The sequence below is a fragment of the Agelaius tricolor genome, unplaced genomic scaffold, assembly GCF_023055355.1.
Source record: "Agelaius tricolor isolate 1412-34295 unplaced genomic scaffold, bAgeTri1.0.p SCAF_8, whole genome shotgun sequence".
In the NCBI taxonomy this organism is placed as follows: domain Eukaryota; kingdom Metazoa; phylum Chordata; class Aves; order Passeriformes; family Icteridae; genus Agelaius; species Agelaius tricolor.
Window position 1 is genome coordinate 26,538,010 of NW_027269268.1, and position 18,742 is coordinate 26,556,751.

General features: G+C 35.2%; 1 protein-coding gene across 15 annotated transcripts in view; it reads right to left on the reverse strand.

Moving 5' to 3' along the window:
• Positions 1–1,367: 1,367 nt before the first annotated feature.
• Positions 1,368–18,742, reverse strand: part of NEK1 (NIMA related kinase 1) — a 44,042-nt gene continuing 26,667 nt past the window's right edge. For 10 of the 15 annotated variants that reach the window (XM_071432046.1, XM_071432053.1, XM_071432050.1 and 7 more), the window contains 17 exons: positions 18,111–18,194; positions 17,497–17,580; positions 16,911–17,003; positions 15,781–15,876; positions 15,116–15,289; positions 13,581–13,649; positions 13,271–13,502; positions 12,092–12,244; positions 11,248–11,433; positions 10,547–10,667; positions 10,262–10,344; positions 9,138–9,355; positions 8,419–8,573; positions 7,374–7,585; positions 5,202–5,335; positions 4,791–4,923; positions 1,368–2,917 (listed from right to left, as the gene is read on the reverse strand). In XM_071432046.1, coding sequence (XP_071288147.1) covers positions 2,904–2,917; positions 4,791–4,923; positions 5,202–5,335; positions 7,374–7,585; positions 8,419–8,573; positions 9,138–9,355; positions 10,262–10,344; positions 10,547–10,667; positions 11,248–11,433; positions 12,092–12,244; positions 13,271–13,502; positions 13,581–13,649; positions 15,116–15,289; positions 15,781–15,876; positions 16,911–17,003; positions 17,497–17,580; positions 18,111–18,194 — 2,241 coding nt within the window. In that variant the 3' untranslated portion in view covers positions 1,368–2,903. Of the gene's footprint in view, positions 2,918–4,790; positions 4,924–5,201; positions 5,336–7,373; positions 7,586–8,418; positions 8,574–9,137; positions 9,356–10,261; positions 10,345–10,546; positions 10,668–11,247; positions 11,434–11,524; positions 11,965–12,091; positions 12,245–13,270; positions 13,503–13,580; positions 13,650–15,115; positions 15,290–15,780; positions 15,877–16,910; positions 17,004–17,496; positions 17,581–18,110; positions 18,195–18,742 lie in introns of those variants that run through there. The other 5 variants (XM_071432060.1, XM_071432052.1, XM_071432049.1 and 2 more) reach the window with 4 other exon arrangements.

The following is an 18,742-nucleotide window of genomic DNA, read 5'->3' on the forward strand; positions in this document are numbered from 1 at the left end:
AGACTGGAACTTGATTTAAATCGTCAGCCATTCACTTACCAGACCACAGAAAAACCTGTGCTCTGCTTTGGTTCACGCTGCCCAACCAGGTAACACATTTTTCTGAAGTTTCTTCTTGTAGTAACTTCAAATGTGCACTTATCAGAATTCAGCAAATTGAAGAACAAAACCCTCTTTAAGCTCTGTTCTTCAAAGGAGGTTTTAGGCAGTGGTGCTCCCAGTAGAGTACTGTACCCATTCAGCTCAAAGCAGCTCACTGCTGGGGGTCTCACACCTTTCTGCTGATGGATTTTTCCTTGTTTGGTGGTTTTGGTTTTTTTAAAACTTTTCTCAACTGAACTTAAGAGTTGGCTTCAAGGGTCAAGAAGCAAGCCTGAAGACCAAGACATCAGTGTTACACAGTTCACAGAATATGTTTTGTGTGAAAAATACCATTCTCTATCTCAATTTGCTACTAGAACTACAACAGAAAATTCTTCAAGGTGAATGTCATATGAACACAAGCCAAATGCTCAACTAATTTCAGTAAATTGCATACAGACCAATTAATTATCTTGCAGCCACACCATTCTTGATGTCATTATAGAATACATTAAATATGGATTTAACATTTCAGATGAAAGTATTTCTTTTGCTGAGAAACTTATTTACTGTGTCAGTTTTAAGTTAGCTTTTGAGGGATTTCAAGGATATTCAGTCTTGAGTGGCAGGTTTGAAGATTATTCTTAAAAAGCTGTCCACTATCTACATGTATTTTTCAAATTATTAATTGGTAAAAAGCTCTGTTTTCAAATCTTGCAGTCTGTAGCTTATGCCATGTTTCTCACCAGAAGGAAGCCAGTACACTGCATTAGAAATGAAGACTGTCAATAATGACACAATTTCAATTTTAAAGAAGTGAACACGGCCCAATCCTTAACTTCACACCTTAAGAGGATTCAAAACCCTAGAGGACAGAATATACCAGTTGTGCATTTTGTTGTTTCCATACAGTTATTCTATATTATCTTAAATCTAAAGGTTTTGAGTCCTCCCTTCCTCCAAAAGATGGGCAAAGTATGATTTGAAAAATCAAACCTGAAAAAAGAAAATAATTCAGTCTTTAGGGTGCATTTGCTAAAAGTCATGAGTGACGTAGCTCATGAAGATCATCTCTCTGAATAGATTATGCAGCAGTGGAAAGTGAAATGGATGAGAAACCTGGTAAAAAGTGTACTGTGGGAAGTTAAGAAAAAGGAAATAATGAAGGAAAAGGCATGAGAAAAGAAGCAGCATAGCCCAGAACCAACACTGTTTCCAAGAACTAATCATAGTTTCTCATCAGATAAACTAAGAGGTGTTTATCAAAGAAATAAGGATATAAAGAATAATCTATTAAAGGCAATTTTTTATTCTTATTATTAATAATTTTATTCTCACCGCAGATTCCCACGATACTGCTGAACTAGAGTAAGTTTGGTATCTAAAAAAATTTAACCCTTTTCAGTGGGCAAAATTTTAATAATGACACCATAAAGCAATTATACAAAAAACATATACATATTTTGACAGTTTAAACAATAAATATATATATATAGATATACTTGTTTTTACTTTGTGGAAAAGCAAGTTTTGACAGTTTTAGATTGAGACTGGTTGTAGCTGAAAAAAAAAGAAACCAAACCTATTTCTCTTCAATAGGGCACTTGGAAGTTTGACAGTTCATCAAATTCATAACAAGAGACTTACTGTAATGGATAAATCAGTAAAGCTGATGCAGAGATGATGACTGGAAAACAACAGAATCCCTAATGTCTGCCCTGTATAGCACTGCTTCAACACAAGGAATGAGAAAATGTGTCAGAAGAAACCTGGTTTTGCTTGTAGGGTGGTGGAAACCAAGCTGTACAATACAGGAGCCAGAAGATGTGAAGTATTACACAGCACTTGTGGCCGCAATGTTTCATTTTCCCCTGTGGCTGCTGGAGCAATGACTAGAACACTCAGACTTCAAGGCCAAACTGCAAACCCCCTCCCCTTTTCAGTTCAACAGTATAGTACATCATCATTGACCAGATTACAAAATTTAAGAGAGGTAAACAACTAGGATTTTTGGGAAGGGGATAGGAAAGGGGAAGAAGAAAAATAAGAAGAAAAATTTTGGAAAATATTCTAGGTCCAAATGGATTTTACAATCCCAACCCATCCCCAGACATTTCAATGATGACTTATGTAGCAGTTTGCCCTAATTAAGAAACACCATCAAGATATTTCAGATGTGACAGAAGCCTTCAGCTTCAAAATACAATAAAAGTGAAATGTTTGAACTGGACCAATAGACTAAGATACTATTAAAAAACCATGAGGGTCAATAAAAACAAAGCCATTTTTTTGTGTAGGTGTAAGGAAAAGCTATTTGAAGTATGTAAGTGAATAGTTAGATGTAAGTACTTCCACAACACAGTAATGCTTCTAACTGTTCAACCATACCAGCTATCTGTTCATATGGCAGAAATTCTGTTTTAATTATAGGTCTCAGTTTTGTATCAGAATATATACAGGTATTTCTTTCTCTGTTTCTTTTGAAATTTGAGAGGTTACAGGTTGGGATTTTTTTTTGTTTGGTTTGTTGAGGTTTTTGGGTTTTGTTGATTTTTTTTGTTGTTGTTGGTTGGTTGGTGTGGGTTTTTTAACATTTTGGGCACCTAATATTTAAGGAACACGTATGCAAATCCACACAAGAGAACTCTAAAGATATCTCAGTTTAAAAGGCATGTTTTTTCTCTTTTTCATACAATCAGCATTCTTTTTTGAAGTCTTGTCTCTCCTGCTCAATGTCACATTCTCCACTACAATTTGCTGTTCAGCTGTGCGGACCTTGGACACCGGTGTGTAGTAAGCACTAAAAATTTCCTGAGTCAGGTTTATTCATCATTACCTGTACAAAGCAGAAGAAGGGAGAGACATTGTGAAACGGAGACACACACAGACACAAGGGAAGCTAGGGTTACAAAACAATCTGAAACCACAACTGGGTAAGCAATAACACAAGAATACACTGAGTCTGTCACCAATGAGGTGACCATGACCAAAGCTGCCTTAAAGCGCTACACACAAATAATGAAAATTGTGTCAGCTTGGATTAGTGAATTTAAGATAGTTGCACCTCAAGTGGCCTGCTTCAGTTAGAACAATCCTCTTAGGAAAGAGGAACAGAGATTTTCTCCCAACATTTCTTATTTGAAGAGTATAAGACTTTTGAGACAGAAGCTCATGAAGATCATTCTGTCACTTGTCCTCTATTCACCCCTATTAGCATAGGACTTTTTAATTCAAGTGTCTGAAATGTATAGAATTACTTTTTCTTATCATTTTTGGATGCTACCACAGATTTGTAAAATACAGAATTAGAACTGAATCTAATAAAATAGCCACTTGTTAATCAGCATTTTGCCAGATGAAAGTCAGTTTTTTTTAAATAGGATTCACTCAGACAACAGCTTATAATTTATAAACCAACATTTCAGCAAATTTTCGTTTAAGTCTCTTAGTACTAGTTTTAAACTATCCTTAAAGCAGAGTAGCAAGCAAAAGAAAATGGTGACACTATAGTAACCATTTTCCTATTATTTTACATTGCCAGTCTTTTGGACACTTGAAAAATGGACTACTGCAGTGCATCTTTCCAAATCTGCCACTAAATCAAGAAATTGTGCCTGAAAAATAATTTTCAGACATTTCTCTGTCACTGTTGTCTAACACAGCATGAAAACAACATGGAAATGATTGTTCTTACCTAGCAGTTCTAGATCAGTAGAAAAAAAAAATTGGGAAAACATAATTTGGATTAGAATTTAAAAAAAACAATTATGTTTTTCTACCTAGTTTTAAGACACCTCCCAAGTATTCACATGAAAGTCATAAAAAGCTGTACCCTTACTTGACCTTGCACTACCAATGCAACACATTTGTAAAAGAATTTAAAAGATGCAGAAAGTACTTATTGGTTAACATACATTAGAATATTTTTTTGAAAATTGAAATGCATTAAATAGTGATCATTGCACATACTTCTAAAGCCAATATATGATGCTTCTGATTACTATAAAACTAAAATTTTTAGATTTCTTCTTTTTCTCCTCTCCAGTGAAGACTTTCACCATTAGAAATCTAAAAATACATAACTGCAATGAAATTACTGACATGAGAGAAATGAAAAAAAAACCCAAAACCATTCCGTTGCTGATGGTGGTCTGGATGGTTTCTCATAAGCGTGACTCTGAAAGATGGAGCAACATCCATCTGCCTTGTAACCTCTGCTAAGCTGGGCAGGGCTCCAGGGCAAAATGAATTATTTTCATGTATTACTGAGACACCCAATAAGATGGATGGTACATACACATCAAGGTCTTCTGAAAAATGCTACTTATAGGATAAAGAGCTCCATGAAATTTTCAGAAAAGGAGTGATGGTGCAACCTATTAAAAGTAACATTATAGAAAGCATAACACTATTTTAGCTAAAAGTTCATTAATTTGTACCTTTTGTAGGCCAATTATAGTTACAGTTGACTGTACATGCAAATTCTGTTAAATCAGAGTAGTCAGCAAAGTTTGCCACATTTTGTTGCAGGAATAAAAATAACCTTTGTGGACAACTTTAATTAACTTAGTCAATCAATATACCAAAACACAGACATTTTCTAAACTCTGTGATACTATGATGTTTTAAAAGTATATTAGAACCTATATTGTATATGACCAAGAAAGAACATAAGACAACCCATAATTGCCAGGATACATTGAGATTACCTTCTTGGTAGGCTCCGTCTGCCATTACCAGATGAAGTATTTTGGCATACAGGTGTTTGTGTTCATTTCCAAGAACAGTCTGAACTACAGTTGAACAAACATCAATATCTTCATCTTCATCTTCAAGTATAGCCTAGTGGAAAGAACAAACCACGTTGCCAAAATGAAAATGGTTATAAAATTAAGTAGTTCAAATCTATTAAATGCTATTCATGGTTAAACCAAAAGATTTTCTCTTTAATCCACTGGCCAGGCATTTTCTCTGATAATAGTTTAGTGTGCCAAAACAGATTAAAAGACTATAGAAAAACCCTTTACTCTAGTTACACAAAGTAATTAGTTAACTGGCACAGCAAACAGTCCTAGGTGCTTGTTTCTTCAAATATTTCCACTTGAGCTTATTCCACAAACCTTTATTTTCTCATAAACTTCAATTAATTTATCAAAGCCTATTTCCTGCTCCAGGTTATATCTCAACTCTTCTAAATGGCTGAAGATACTATCACATTCTTCACATTCGCTGGCAATCTCTCCATCACTATTATCTAGAAAGAAAGAAAACAACAGTAAAACCCCCTCAGTTCTACATTCTTAATGTTGTTTCTAAATCTCTAAAACAAATACCCTTTAAAAGCAACAAAACAGGTAAGCTCGGGAGCACTGGATGATGTTGGCAGATGTTCTGACAATGTGCAAGAAAATAGGAATAGTCTCTTTCTTGAAAAAAAATCCTGAATCCCAAATGGGAAGCATCCAGCTATCCCCATGAAATCCCCACTCTGACAATTAGCCATAGGGGTATTCAGCCTGAAGGAAAACATGTATGGTCTTAAAGCAGAATTTTAGTTAGCAAAGTAGGTCAAGTTCCATACCACCACTCTATAAATTTCTGAAGTGAAACTCATGAAAGGTTGGTGGCTGCCCCACACAAGGGAAAGGAGTTACTTAATGAAGCAGCTGTTGTCTAGCAAAAAATGAGGACATGCATGTTACCCATCCATTGCTTTCTGCCCTGAGATGCATCTTGTTCCATGGAGCAAGTCTAAAAAACCCAGTACTAATTTAGCTACAGAGTTCCTTGTTCTTTTATAAGTCCATCTCCTTTGTGTAGCAAATTAAGTATGCCAAGTGGTGCAATAACATACAGAAGAGAAATCAAGATAATTTTGCTTATAGGCTTCAGAAACCTTGAAAATAGGTTTGTAATGGTAAAAGGGGTAAATCTAACAAAAAGGATGGTTTAAAAAATACAAGACAGAATCCTTATGTAAAATTCCACTGTAAAATGCAGGAAAAATACTTTCTTAAATAAGCATTCAAATTTGGAGAGAACTTGTCTCCCATGGAAAAACTTCATCCATTTCAGAGTGTATATCAAACCTTTAAATACTATTACCTGGTGGATCACAGACTTCATGAGGTAGTATTAGAACTCTACTACTTGCAATTCTTATATATGACTAGTCTAAGGTATAGTCCTGGCCAAATCACATCCTTCATTCAAGTATCAACAGTCAAATCAATAAGAAAGTATCAATAAAATAAAAAGTTGTATATGGGTTAAAAACCCATTAGGTTATTTCTAATCCTCTATTTAACATCTAGATCTTGAACAGATTTTGTCTCAAGTTCTATCTGTCGCCCTTTGAAGGCTGCCCTGCCTTCCTCCCTGCCCCAACAATGAAACTTGAAATTCTTATAGAATATCTAGAAGGTAGGACACTGGTATTAAACTCCAGCACTTACAACAACAGCAGAATCAGATATACAGATAGTGTTGCATGTTATCAGTGTAACATCAGCATGCCACAAAATTAAAGACATTAACAAAGTTTATTTTACCTTAAAATAATTATTGGAATGTATTATTAGATGTTCAATTTGTTGAAAATTTTCTTCAATAAAAAGTACACAAAAGCTTTGTTTTAGATGAGTTACTGATTTTCTGCATCTTTTCATAACTATATTTCTAGTTGCACTTCATTTTCCAGCAAGAGTAAAATACTTCCATTTCCAGAAGAATTTAAAATACAGAAATGTGACTTCAGGAAGTTGTGCATAGCTAATGCAAAATGCTAAAATCGGTAATTAATTTATCTGTCTCACTTCTAGTCTGACTGCATTAATACCTAATTTTGGCTAAGGACAAGGTGAACAATTTCATGTTCCTTCTGATTGCCTGTTAAATTACTTAACTGTAATTTAAGCTGAATCCCAGATACTCCAGTCATGTCAATTGCTATTTCTTTTTCACACTTACAGCCATGAATTATTCAAGACATACAATGCATTCTGTCTTTGATCTTCCTTGAAGCCAAGTTTTAGACAATTTAGAGAAAAAGGCCCTTACCATCCTTACTCCACAAACAGCCAAGCTTTAATTTGCAACATGCAATGTTGCTTAGATGTTGACCTTAACACTCAGAACATCTGAATATAATCTGGTTTTTTTTAAACTTATGTATAAAAATTATCAATTAGAGCTTTACTTTGTTATAAGTTAACCAAGCTAAAAAAATATTCTGTATCTGAATTTTTAACATGAATAACTAACTTATAAAACAGGTATAACAGAAATTATACCTGACTGCCATTCTTCATTAAGAGCACTTTCACTGCTGGGGTTATTTTCATCTCCTTCATCCAGCTCAGTACCATTTGTTATGCATTCCATGGCATTAGCCTTTAAAGTCGACTCCTCTTCTTCACTCAGTTCCTCACCAGGCTGCTCCCTAAGCAACTGCTCCATTGAATCCCGGAGCTCCTGCAAATCTGTGTCTGTCTCTCCAAACATACTGAAGGAATGTGAGATAAAGTTTATATAATTAATACTTTGCAAGACAAACACTGTAGAAAGAGGTCATTTCTTTTGTTAGCAGCAAATTGAAAAGTCAGTCTAGCTGGAGGGGAAAAAAAGAGACACTCTCCACCCTCCTCCCCCAGCTATTTATGACCTCAGTCCAATATGACTACAGCATTGATACCTTTGTATCATGCAACACACAGGGAATAAATAAACAGATATCCCACAGTCTCATAGTCCTCAATTCAACCTTATTAGTAAGGTAATTTCAAAATCCTTCTATTTGTGCACTATTATAGAACCCTGGTAAATATAACATTTTCAATCCAGATAAAAATGTGTCTGGAGCAAAATATGATCTAGATCTAAGCAGACTAGATACACCAGACTATCAAAGCTGTGGGGAATAGTCAATTCCAGGGTCAGATTTTGAGGGACTTGAAGAACATTCTAATTAAACAGTAGAGGAGATAAATGAGCAAGATTCCCAGAACACAGAAAGAAAGGAAATATTCAAGAAATTTTTAGTTCTAGAAGAGCAATAGCAATCAACTTTGAATTGCTTGAGCAAAGTGCAAGTTGCAGACACCAGACAGACCTTGGATAGATTTTGGAAAGGAAATTTAGATAGCTATTGTATGCAGTGTACCCCATTAGCTTCTCAATTCTCTGGAACAAGACTTAAAGTAAATGGTGATCCAATACAAAATATTTAAAATCTGGGTAAAAACTCCATGCTGGTATAGTGTGTATAACAGTGTCTAACCAAAAACATTCTCGAACTAAGATGTCGGTTAAAATGCTTGATAAACTTGATACACTCACATGTCCTCAGAGTCAGAGGGTCCTTCTTTGGCTTGCTCATCTTCTGTATCATCTGTTTCAAGATTATGTTGATGCTGCACATCTGCTACACTGGGAACATCAACTAAAGTTCTGTACAGTTTGTAAAGATCTGGGAGTGAACATGTTCTCAACATCTACAAAGACAATGGAAAGCTTGGTTGGTAACAATATTAAAGACAGCTTGAGTTTACAAAATACTTTAAAATGAGATTTCACTGTTCTTCAGGCTTCCTGCTTTACAGCCAGAAGCTGTGCTAGTAGATTGGATCCTACAGGAAAAAATCACTTGGTTGGCAGAAATGACAAGATATCTTTGCTGCCCTGTTCAGTGATTGTTTATGATGGCAAGGTAGTGATCGTTCTAAAAGACTGCACAATAGGAAGAAAGCAGGTAGGGCAAGTTAGGAATGTCTTCATGAACTCCCTCAGTAATGTCTCAGAAAAAGAGTGGAATTCCTCCACAAACACCTGGAACATAGACTGTTGAATAGTGAAACCAGAGACTTTCACTGCTGCATGAGACTGTGCTGATATCATGAGCACAGTGCAGTTGAACTACAGGGCAGACATAGCCTGACAAATACAAACACCAGCTGAAAGAGTTGTGCCATCTTTCTGGCCTCATTCAACTTCAATAAGAAAGTAAGAATAATACTATAGAACAAAAAAGTATTTCTTTTTTGTTATTTAAAACTTGCCTTTGGGTCATTTGCATCAAAAAGTCCTGTAGAAAGTCCAATCAACAAGGAATTTTTGCCTTTATTTCTTGCTGGTGATATGGAACGTGAACGAGGTACAAAAGACTCTTCCTGTGAAGACTGAGCTGATAGAACTGGTGAGGCTGTTGGTACAGCTGTGGGCTGTATTACCCTCTGGAATAAGAGTTCAGCTTGCTGAGAGTCACTGGAACAAGTTTCTGATGTGGTAAAAGAAAGTCTGTTACAAGTCCAACCAGATTAAAACCCCAAGATATTTAAGGAAAAGGTGAATTTACCTAACTAATTTCTCTTATACAATTAAAGAGAAAAGTAGATAGCACTTTAAAAGTATTAAAATATTTTTGATCATTCTATTAAGTGCAATTACAATGTGAATTTTCACATTTTAACTTTTGGAGAATATACAACCCTCAGCTATAGCCTGCTCTGTTCTCAGGTCTTCTGTTTTCTCATTATCCAGTCCATGTCTGATACTGTGTCATCCATTTTCAGCCATTGCTTATCACCTTATCCTAGATCCCTTTAAAGTTATCTCAAAATAATTTGCCCAAACAGGGGGAAAAACCTATCTAGTTTGCTTAAGCCACCCTTAACTAGATGCAAGAGTATCACCAATGAAACTTTGCAGCACTGACAATGTTTTTTCTGAAGTTACCTCCCAGGCCTCCAAGAACAAGCAATTCTTCTATGCAATAAAGATAAAATATTGTCATCAGCAGCCACTTAAAACATTGAGCTGCAGCTCAGTATTCATTTTAAATGTGTATAAACAAAGCAACACTTCTATTAAGTAAATAATCAGATCTTATAACATCCTAAATATTCATGTGAAAAAACTGTAACACTCAGAAAGTTGATGTTCATCAGTATGGGCCACTGTCCTGTTGATCTATACACAGTGTAGCTTTCTTGCAACATGGTTTCCTCCAAAGTGACAAACATAATACCCATAATTTGTCTTCCTAATCCATGAGAAATTTCCTTTTTAGAAGAAAGAACTGAAGAAATGAATAAAAACTTGCTCATTTGGGGTTAATGATGCGAGGAGGGGTGACTCAAGCACCCCACACTGCCAAGCCATGGAACATGAGACTGGCACTGACCTGCTGGAGCTTCCTTCTGTGGTTGCACCTTGTTGAGTGCTTCTTTCTCTGAAGCTGCCCCATTCATTCTGTCATGTTGTGCCCTATTACAATGCATCACATCAAGGGGAAATGCCATGTAAAAAATGGTCATTAATCTATTGAAGTCATCAAGTGCAGTAAAACTAACATAGCAGCAAGCAATGAAGCTTTAGCTAAGTGTAATTTTAACTGACATGTCCAAATAAAACTCAGTTAGGGCTCAGTTCTTTGAACTGGAGAGAGAGGTCAGAAGAGAGTACTTACACATCTTCTTTCTCTTTTACCCACACTTCATTCACAGTGCTAGGGAACTCCTTATTCTCCTTACTCTGGTGCATTTTATCTTCCATTTCTTCCAGCACCTCTGCTTCCAAATCATCAGGCTCTAAAATTAATAGTCATTTACCTCATTAAAAATTAATTCCAATCAAGCAAAAAGATGGGGAAGTATACATTTTAAGATTACACTTAAATCCTTCATCTTAAATAATTTTGCAGAAACAGCAGAAGTTTTGTAATCCCAGAGCTAAAAGTTTTGGTTTTTTTCTGATACCAGAAGAGTGTCTTAAAGCTCCAATGAACCATGTCTTCCAAAAACCTCAGCAACATGCCCCCAGAGATCAAAAGGATGCTGATATCATAGGAGAAAAGATTCCAGCACAATTGATGGGGAGAAATAAACCAAAACCCCATCAAATTAACAACAAAAAATTTGAAGCACTTTGGAATTCTACTTGTTCTCTGAAGTTTTCTATAAGCACACAAAAATGTTTCAGGAAATCTAGTAAATACATTACTGAATCTGATTACAACACAGGCATAGAGAGCACCTGGTCCTACCTAAAATGTGTTGATAAAAACCTGCACATTAATTATGGGAAGATATAAAAGTATACAGGATCGTTACTTCACTTATTGCGTTCAATAAGCAGATTTTAAGTAGAATTACTGATTAAATGAGTTACCATCCAGCATAATAGCTTTGCTCTGCACCAAGGTGGGTCCAGTTCTTTGAGATTCTTCTGGTACAGTTATGACAGACTTTGTAACACCAACTGGTGATGCAGACTGAGTTCCAACAGGAGAAAAAGTCTTCTCTTCCTTCTCCTCTGATAAAGACTGATGATCTCCTTCAAGAAGTTCTGCAGTACCTAACAGAAAACGATTCTATTATGTAAACAGTGTTTTACTATATTTGGATAATAAACTGCAATGTGGCTAATAAGGTAAATTGGGGATTTTTGTTTCTTTAAAGGAAAACAGAAGAAAAAATTTGCATGCTTTTAGTACAACTATATAAAGAAGACAGCTAGAAATATTAAAATCCTAATTACTTATGTTACGTTATCATTAGTACAAGTTTATATTTGGAATAAATGTAAGTCCTTTTGTCCTTACAAAGGACTAAGGGCAGGAGTTGACCAGGCAGAAAAAATGAAATAAAATCAACTGATATGTAAGTCACATGCTGGCAACAAAGTTACAGGAAGCATCTAATGAAATATTCAGATGATGACATCCTTCCAAAAAATAGGATTGTTTCTATTAAAAGGCAAAGTTTAAGACTTTTCAGCGAAATGAAGATCCTTTCCTTTCAGCACACCCTGGTTCATTTCTTACCACTCCACTGAGTTTGAAATATTTTGGTGTCCTCCAGTATCAGCTTGTGCTTACATTCAGAACTGAAGCAACACCCAGAAGTAGAAAGCAAGAGAGAGTATAAGAATATGCTTCTATTACTTCAAAATCTTTCTCAGTAGATAAACTGTCACTACACTTGCAGTGCAGATAATTACCCACTGTGCTTACCATTTATCTCATCTTGTTCCTCAAGGATGTCAGTTTGCAGCTGCAGCTCTGCTTCTCCTAGGATCCTCAGAACTGAATCAGTTGGGCTTTTGCCCCAGACTTTCCTGTGAGGTTCACCAATATCTAACTTAATTACTTCTCCCAGAGTTTGACCTGTTGGGACACAAACACAAATAGAAAAACTTTTTTAAATTAGAAATTTTTAATCATTTTCTGTATAATAAATAATCAAACAAACAACCTCCACAAAACTTAAAACTAAAAAGGTGACAAAGCCAGAACTCAGGTCACCTCACCCCAAATCAGACAGCCCAAAGACTTTGCTTATCTAGAGTTTTTCTTCTGCCAATTCCAATCAATAACAGAGTTATTCAATATCATTGACATATGCAACTTAATAGCAGCAGCTCTTTTCAGAAATTCAGACGCCCCAAAAGAAAGCAGTATGAGAAATGTTTCATTGGCACGGAATGGTCTTGAACTTTACTTGAAATGGTAAATGAGAAAGTTTCTCATCTTGCTATCCTTTGACATTTATTTCTGTTAATTCTCCCTCCAAGGAAAACAAGATACAAAGCACCAAAGAAAACCAGAGTAAAAAGTTTCTTGATTCTAGCACTATAAAACCACTATGCAAAGATGCAAGTCTGTCACATTCTCAATGATTATTTCCTTCTACAATGTAAAACAGACTTTTAGTAAGATATAGTGAAACCAGGAAAAAGAGGTTTCAACCAAAAAACCAGAGAAGGAAAGTGGAAAATCTGGAATAACAATCTCGATTTAAGAAAGGAAAACACTAAGAAAGGCTTAACATAAGTTACAAATCTAAATCGAGAAAAACCCTTAGTTGTTTTTTCACTACTGATAACACAACAGGATTTTCAAGTTAAATAAGAATCTTTCATATATTTTAAATACTTTTTTTATTAGTTATGTAACTGTTTGTTGTTGAAATTATGAAATTATTTATTGAATCTCCTGTAGACTTTTAACTACTCAGCCTGTGCCTTATTCCTTATTTAAGGGAATACATAACCACCCACTTTTTAGAAGTGCATGACATGTAACTGATAACTAGATGATAATAATAAAGAGTACCTGGTTTATAAAAACACACACTACACATGGCAAACTGATTTAGTAATACCACAGTGACAAAAAAACCCAATAACTTACACTCTGTTCCAGAGAAAGAATCTTCCATTGACAGCTGAGCTAGAGGAACGACCAACTCAGAGGCACCAGATTCCCATTTTTTGCGATCTCCCAGAAGTGGCTGGTCACCTTGTTGCTCCTTACCATCTTCAGAGCCAGCTAATTCAGAGGTATTTTTACTCTCCTTTTTTCCTTTCTCATCTTCTTGAGCTTTAAGATTTTGATTTAATCTTCTCAGAATTTCTCTCTTGTTCTGAAAGGACCAACATATGTATTAAAATAGTGCCTTTCTTGAAAGGATACCTAAATGACACTATATAATTTGACATACTTGTACTGCAAAATCTGGCTTTTTTAATTCCTCCTCAGACTCCTGGACAGCAGTTATTACATGTTCATCCTTTAAGTCCCAGAAGCATGAAATAGAAAGCATAAGAACATGTCAGAAAAAAATTATCTTGAGAATAGTAATAGACATAATAAAACCTTTCCAATGACAACTGCAGGTAGACTGAAACAGAATGCTTGATTATTCTGTTTTATTCTGTCCCAAAGACACAATTTCAAGGGCACCTTCCATCTTTGAACCAATCACTATCTAAAAGCGATGAGCAAGTGAATCACTCAATTTAAACAGACAAATGAGATTTTAGAGAATGAAACATGTAGAGATAAAGCCAGATATGACCTCTACAGCAAGATAACACCGAATTCCTATGCTACAAATTCTACAATCAAACCAAAAAAGTGGCAAGCACAGAGTCAAGGATAATTTATGAAGAAAAAACAGAAGGGAAAAGAGACAAATTTAGTGGTATGTAAATAAGCAAACTACATACTGAAGGCAAAATGTAGAATTTATAATCTGTGTACAAGGCTTGTATTCTCCAACTCAAATTGCTCTGTGTGCTATTTTTTAGTCTGTTATAGTCACTGTCTTGCATTACTGTGAGACAAACTGTCCATGTGGAAAAAATACGCTTTATCAAAAAATATGATTTAAGTATTTGTCCAAAATATGATTTATTTTTCCAGCTATCAACTGACATATTTCAGGGTATAACATTTTATATTTTACATATATTCTTTAGTGTAAGTTTCACTCTATTCCCACAGCTATAGCCTTCAGGGTTGAATACAGTATGAAGTACCACACTACACTGAAATTTACAAAGAGCTTAGGCATATGTACAAAAGCTAGCATTTAAATTAACATAGATTGTGTTAAAAATTTAAATTGTACAAGGTTACACTCGTGTGCTCAGCTTCACAATTGTAACATAAAGCACTTGAGGTAAACATATAAGTTTTTACAATATCAGGACCGAGAACATGCAGAATAGAAATTAGGATACTCTTTTAGACAACAAGAAGAGATAGCACTAACACATTCAAGAATCTTAAGCTTTGTCTTCTCTGTAATATTCAGCACTTTCAAGCTCACTGAAAACAATCAATCATTAATATAACATAGTCCTATCATTCAAAATTTATCTGCTCACTTCCACCAAGTAACCAACTCATTAACTCTTCTCTTCAAGGGGCTGATGAAAATGCTGGAAGTTGATGTCTTGTTCAACTGAACATAACTGCCCTGATCAAAATGGAAGCTGCCACCTAGGGCTCATCATAAGCTATTTTGCTCAGTACATGAATTTCAGTTTCAGCATACAGGTATGTTTTCAACAGCTTTCAAGCTTTGGTTTCTTTTTATATTTTTTTAAAATTTCTTTTCCCTAATTAGAAGCAACAAACATCCTTAACAATTTTTTTCTAGCTAACCTATACATTTTCTCTAAACATTCTCTTTCCAGTCAGTATTTATTGCCTTTCCATTCATTTTACCCTGTTTGCAAAAGTACCTACCACACCCACTTCCTTCAAAGCAGAAGTCATGGAGATGACAGGTACACCAGGCTTCACTGGAAGTTGTGGCTTAGGAAGAGCTGCTCCAGGCTCTTGTAGTCCATTCATAGGACTATGTTCTGTAGCTTCCACATGAAAAGGCACGTTAGGATTCTTTACCCCTTTTGCAATCAGCTGTATAGATGCAATTAAAAAAAGTTAAATCAAAAATCTACTTCAGGACTTTACACATTAAACACAGTATTATCAATTAGGTTCATGTAATCCTTACAGAAGGACAATAATGCCACACATTCATACAAAGGACAACTGCCCACTGTATGCCAGTTTGCCAGCTTCACATCCTGCTTTTTCTATTCACAGTATTACTAGTTGGACTTGTTCCATAGCACATGCAAGTAAAAGAAAATAAAATAAGTTTTGGTCATTAACAGACAATTATTAAAATAATTGGGATAATCCTAATGATTCTTAGGTAGGATGTTCAGAAGTCTCCCTGCAAGCATACCTAAGATTAGGCTTCTAATTAGGGAATTCTGACTGACACAGGATACTCTCTCCAATTTCAGAACTACTTGTCTTGAAAAATCACAGTATAGGATTTTATTTATACAAAGATATGGCCCTACATACTTTGACTGCATGTAACAGATTTATTTTCTTACATGTTCTTCCCAGGCTCTTTTCTCTCTTTCATATGCTTCCTTTCTCTTTCGCTCCAACTGTTCCTTCAGAACTGCTGCACGAGCATTTGCTTGGGCCTACAGTAAACAAGCAAAAAAAGATCAACTTAAAATCATCAGCAGCCTATTTCATGGAACATTTTAAGAAGGAATATTCTTGGAATCCTCATCTCCTTTTCTCTCAGTACTGTATAGACTATGAAAGGAGGACTCCACTGACAAAATCATCACACCATATGTATAATAACTGATCATCTATGTTGAAATAATGGCAGCTCCTCAAAATTTAATTGCAGTTCTTGATTTGCATGGTTCTATTTTTAGTATACATAGTAATCTTAAAGAGACTAATGTAAAATTAGAAACTCTACTTAAAATTATCTTTGAAGACAAATGTATTAATCAAAAAATATTAAATATTATGTTTAAATTTTACCAACTTACTCATACACAAAAAGCTTCACTTGCTGTTTCACTTCAAGTTTTAGGTTAGGCATAGGGTTAGCTTGTTTTTACACTGTACTTTGCAGATGGTGGGGGAAACTTCATAGAATAGATAAGAGCAATAGTTGCTATGTATAGTATTGTGAACCAGTTATTGATTTAAAACCACCACAGGGAATAAAGTTCTAATTAAACACTGTATTTCTATGAAATGTGTTTGTTTTAAATGTAATTCATCACATGGTTATATAACTCTCATTCCAATCCACACATAACCCATGTCAGCCCATTTAAGGAGTTTTGCCTCCCTTTATTCTTTAACTAAAATAAAGGTGTTGTCTAAGGTACCTCTCCCTTACCCTTTCAGTGTCAAAATGTGATTTTAGTTATACCAAATTGCCATTAGGACTAAAGCTACCCTAGAGATAAATCTCAAAGACTGGGATACAGAAAATCCTTGACTTGCAAGCATAGACTACACTATGTCTCAGCATGTTTTAAAATTACCAAGATAAAGCAGCTGAACACAGTTGTTTGCTCTATACTGTTAAACTTCCCCCATTTCCCTTGTACAAACTATTAATAGCAAGATGAAATATAAGAAAATTCATGAGATATAAAGCATATTTGACAACAGTAACTTCCATCTCCTCCTGCTCCATGCTTACCTTCTGTGATTCTATCTTCTTGCGTTTCAGCTCTGCTTCCTCACTAGAGTCCTGTCCATCAGAACTGGCAGCTTCACTCTGCAAAGTGAAAGTCTTCATGGAGTTATCATCAGTGCATGTATTTAAACACTGAGTGATATGAGTGCCTAGTCAGAATATTTTAACTGACTATATGACTAACATGGGTCAGTTTCACTAACTCCCTGCTTAAATGCAATGTTTACTTGAACAGAGCTTCATCTCTGAGATCAGCGGGATTTTATTTGTTTGGTTTTTCAGGGAGGATTGGTTTTAAAAGATGTGAAGCTTTAATAAGTCAGGAAAAAAGCAATGTGCTTCTTGTTGCAAAGGAAAGTAGCCTGCAATGCTGGGCTCTCACCTGCTACCCTCATCACTGCTCCATGTTCTGCAGGTGAGGATACAAGAAAGGTTTGATGCTCTAGAATTCCAGGTTTTTTTCCCAATATATACTGTCTAAAATATATATCTATATAAAACTGCCTAAAACAAAAGTCTTCCACCAGGGGTAAAAGAACACACCTCACATTCAACTTCCATAAGTATTGAAGATTATTTTTAAACCAACCTTATCTCCACGAAGTTTTGCTCTAATCTGTTGACGTTCATTAAAGTTTTGTAGCCGGATCTGTCTCAATCTTGCCAAATATTCCTAACACAAAGAAATGAAACAAGTTTCAGCTCTATGAAAACTCTCTCCAGTAAGGTTAACTTAAAATATATCAGATACCACAAAGAAATAAAATGAGCAAACCACCCCACAACACTATTGTTATCACTTCACCAGCATATACTAATCTCCAGAAAAATTCTCATGTAATTAAAATATAGAAAATTGGAATGTATGTTTATCAGTATTAATTATAACTGCATTTTACTGAAAGCTAGGAAAGGCTGCATTTATCACAAGAGGATTAGGATATCTATACCTATGTGTATCAAATTCTAGAACCTCTCTGAGAAAGACTGATGTAAGCAACTATTATTTTGATTATTTTAAAAACAAAAACAATTAAACACACCCAAACTTTAGCACATTAACAGTAAATTATTTCCTAAAAATTAAGAAAGTCCTTTAATTTTGTTACACAGATGGAACCATGCAGGGAAACTGGGCACAGTTAAGGTCAAAATAATGCTATTTTTGTGATGAGCAAAGTGGCAAACATGCAGCAAGCATACCTCTTCCTCCTTGTTTCTGGATTTCCTTCCTCTTGCAGAAATGGACCTGCCTCCATAGGTATCTGCCAGGTTTTGCAGCGTACCCTGTTTACCATTTAATGGTATCAAATTTAAGGTGGCTGGGGCAGGAAAATTATGTGCTTAATCCAATAACTGTTCACTTATAAGAAACCAAATCCATCAAAGATCTGCAGATGTTCTGCAGTTAATCAATAAACCTTTTTCACTTCCATGAAACATATGACAGCAGTAACTAAAAATTCTGAGCAGCCAAAGAGAGAGATAAGAGCTCTAAGAATATAGTTGCTGTCTCCCTTCAATTCTGATTTTCTCATTGAAACTTTAGGTTAGAAAACCTAAATTGTGATGGGTATGAGTTTTCTACATCTGGATTATATAAAAATGGTGGCACAGCGTTGGGATTTCTGCCATTGCTGAGTTAAGCCTAAAATAGAAAGTGCAATCTTTTTACGTTCTTAGATTAAGCTTTTTTAACAATGATGACTCAAAAATCTAAAAAAGCACTTAAATGCAGTCATTACACCTAACAAGCTGTGCTAAATGTCTAATACACATGCAGTGTATAGACTTGGTTCATGTGATGTACTCTGTGACTTGTCAACAAAAGGATT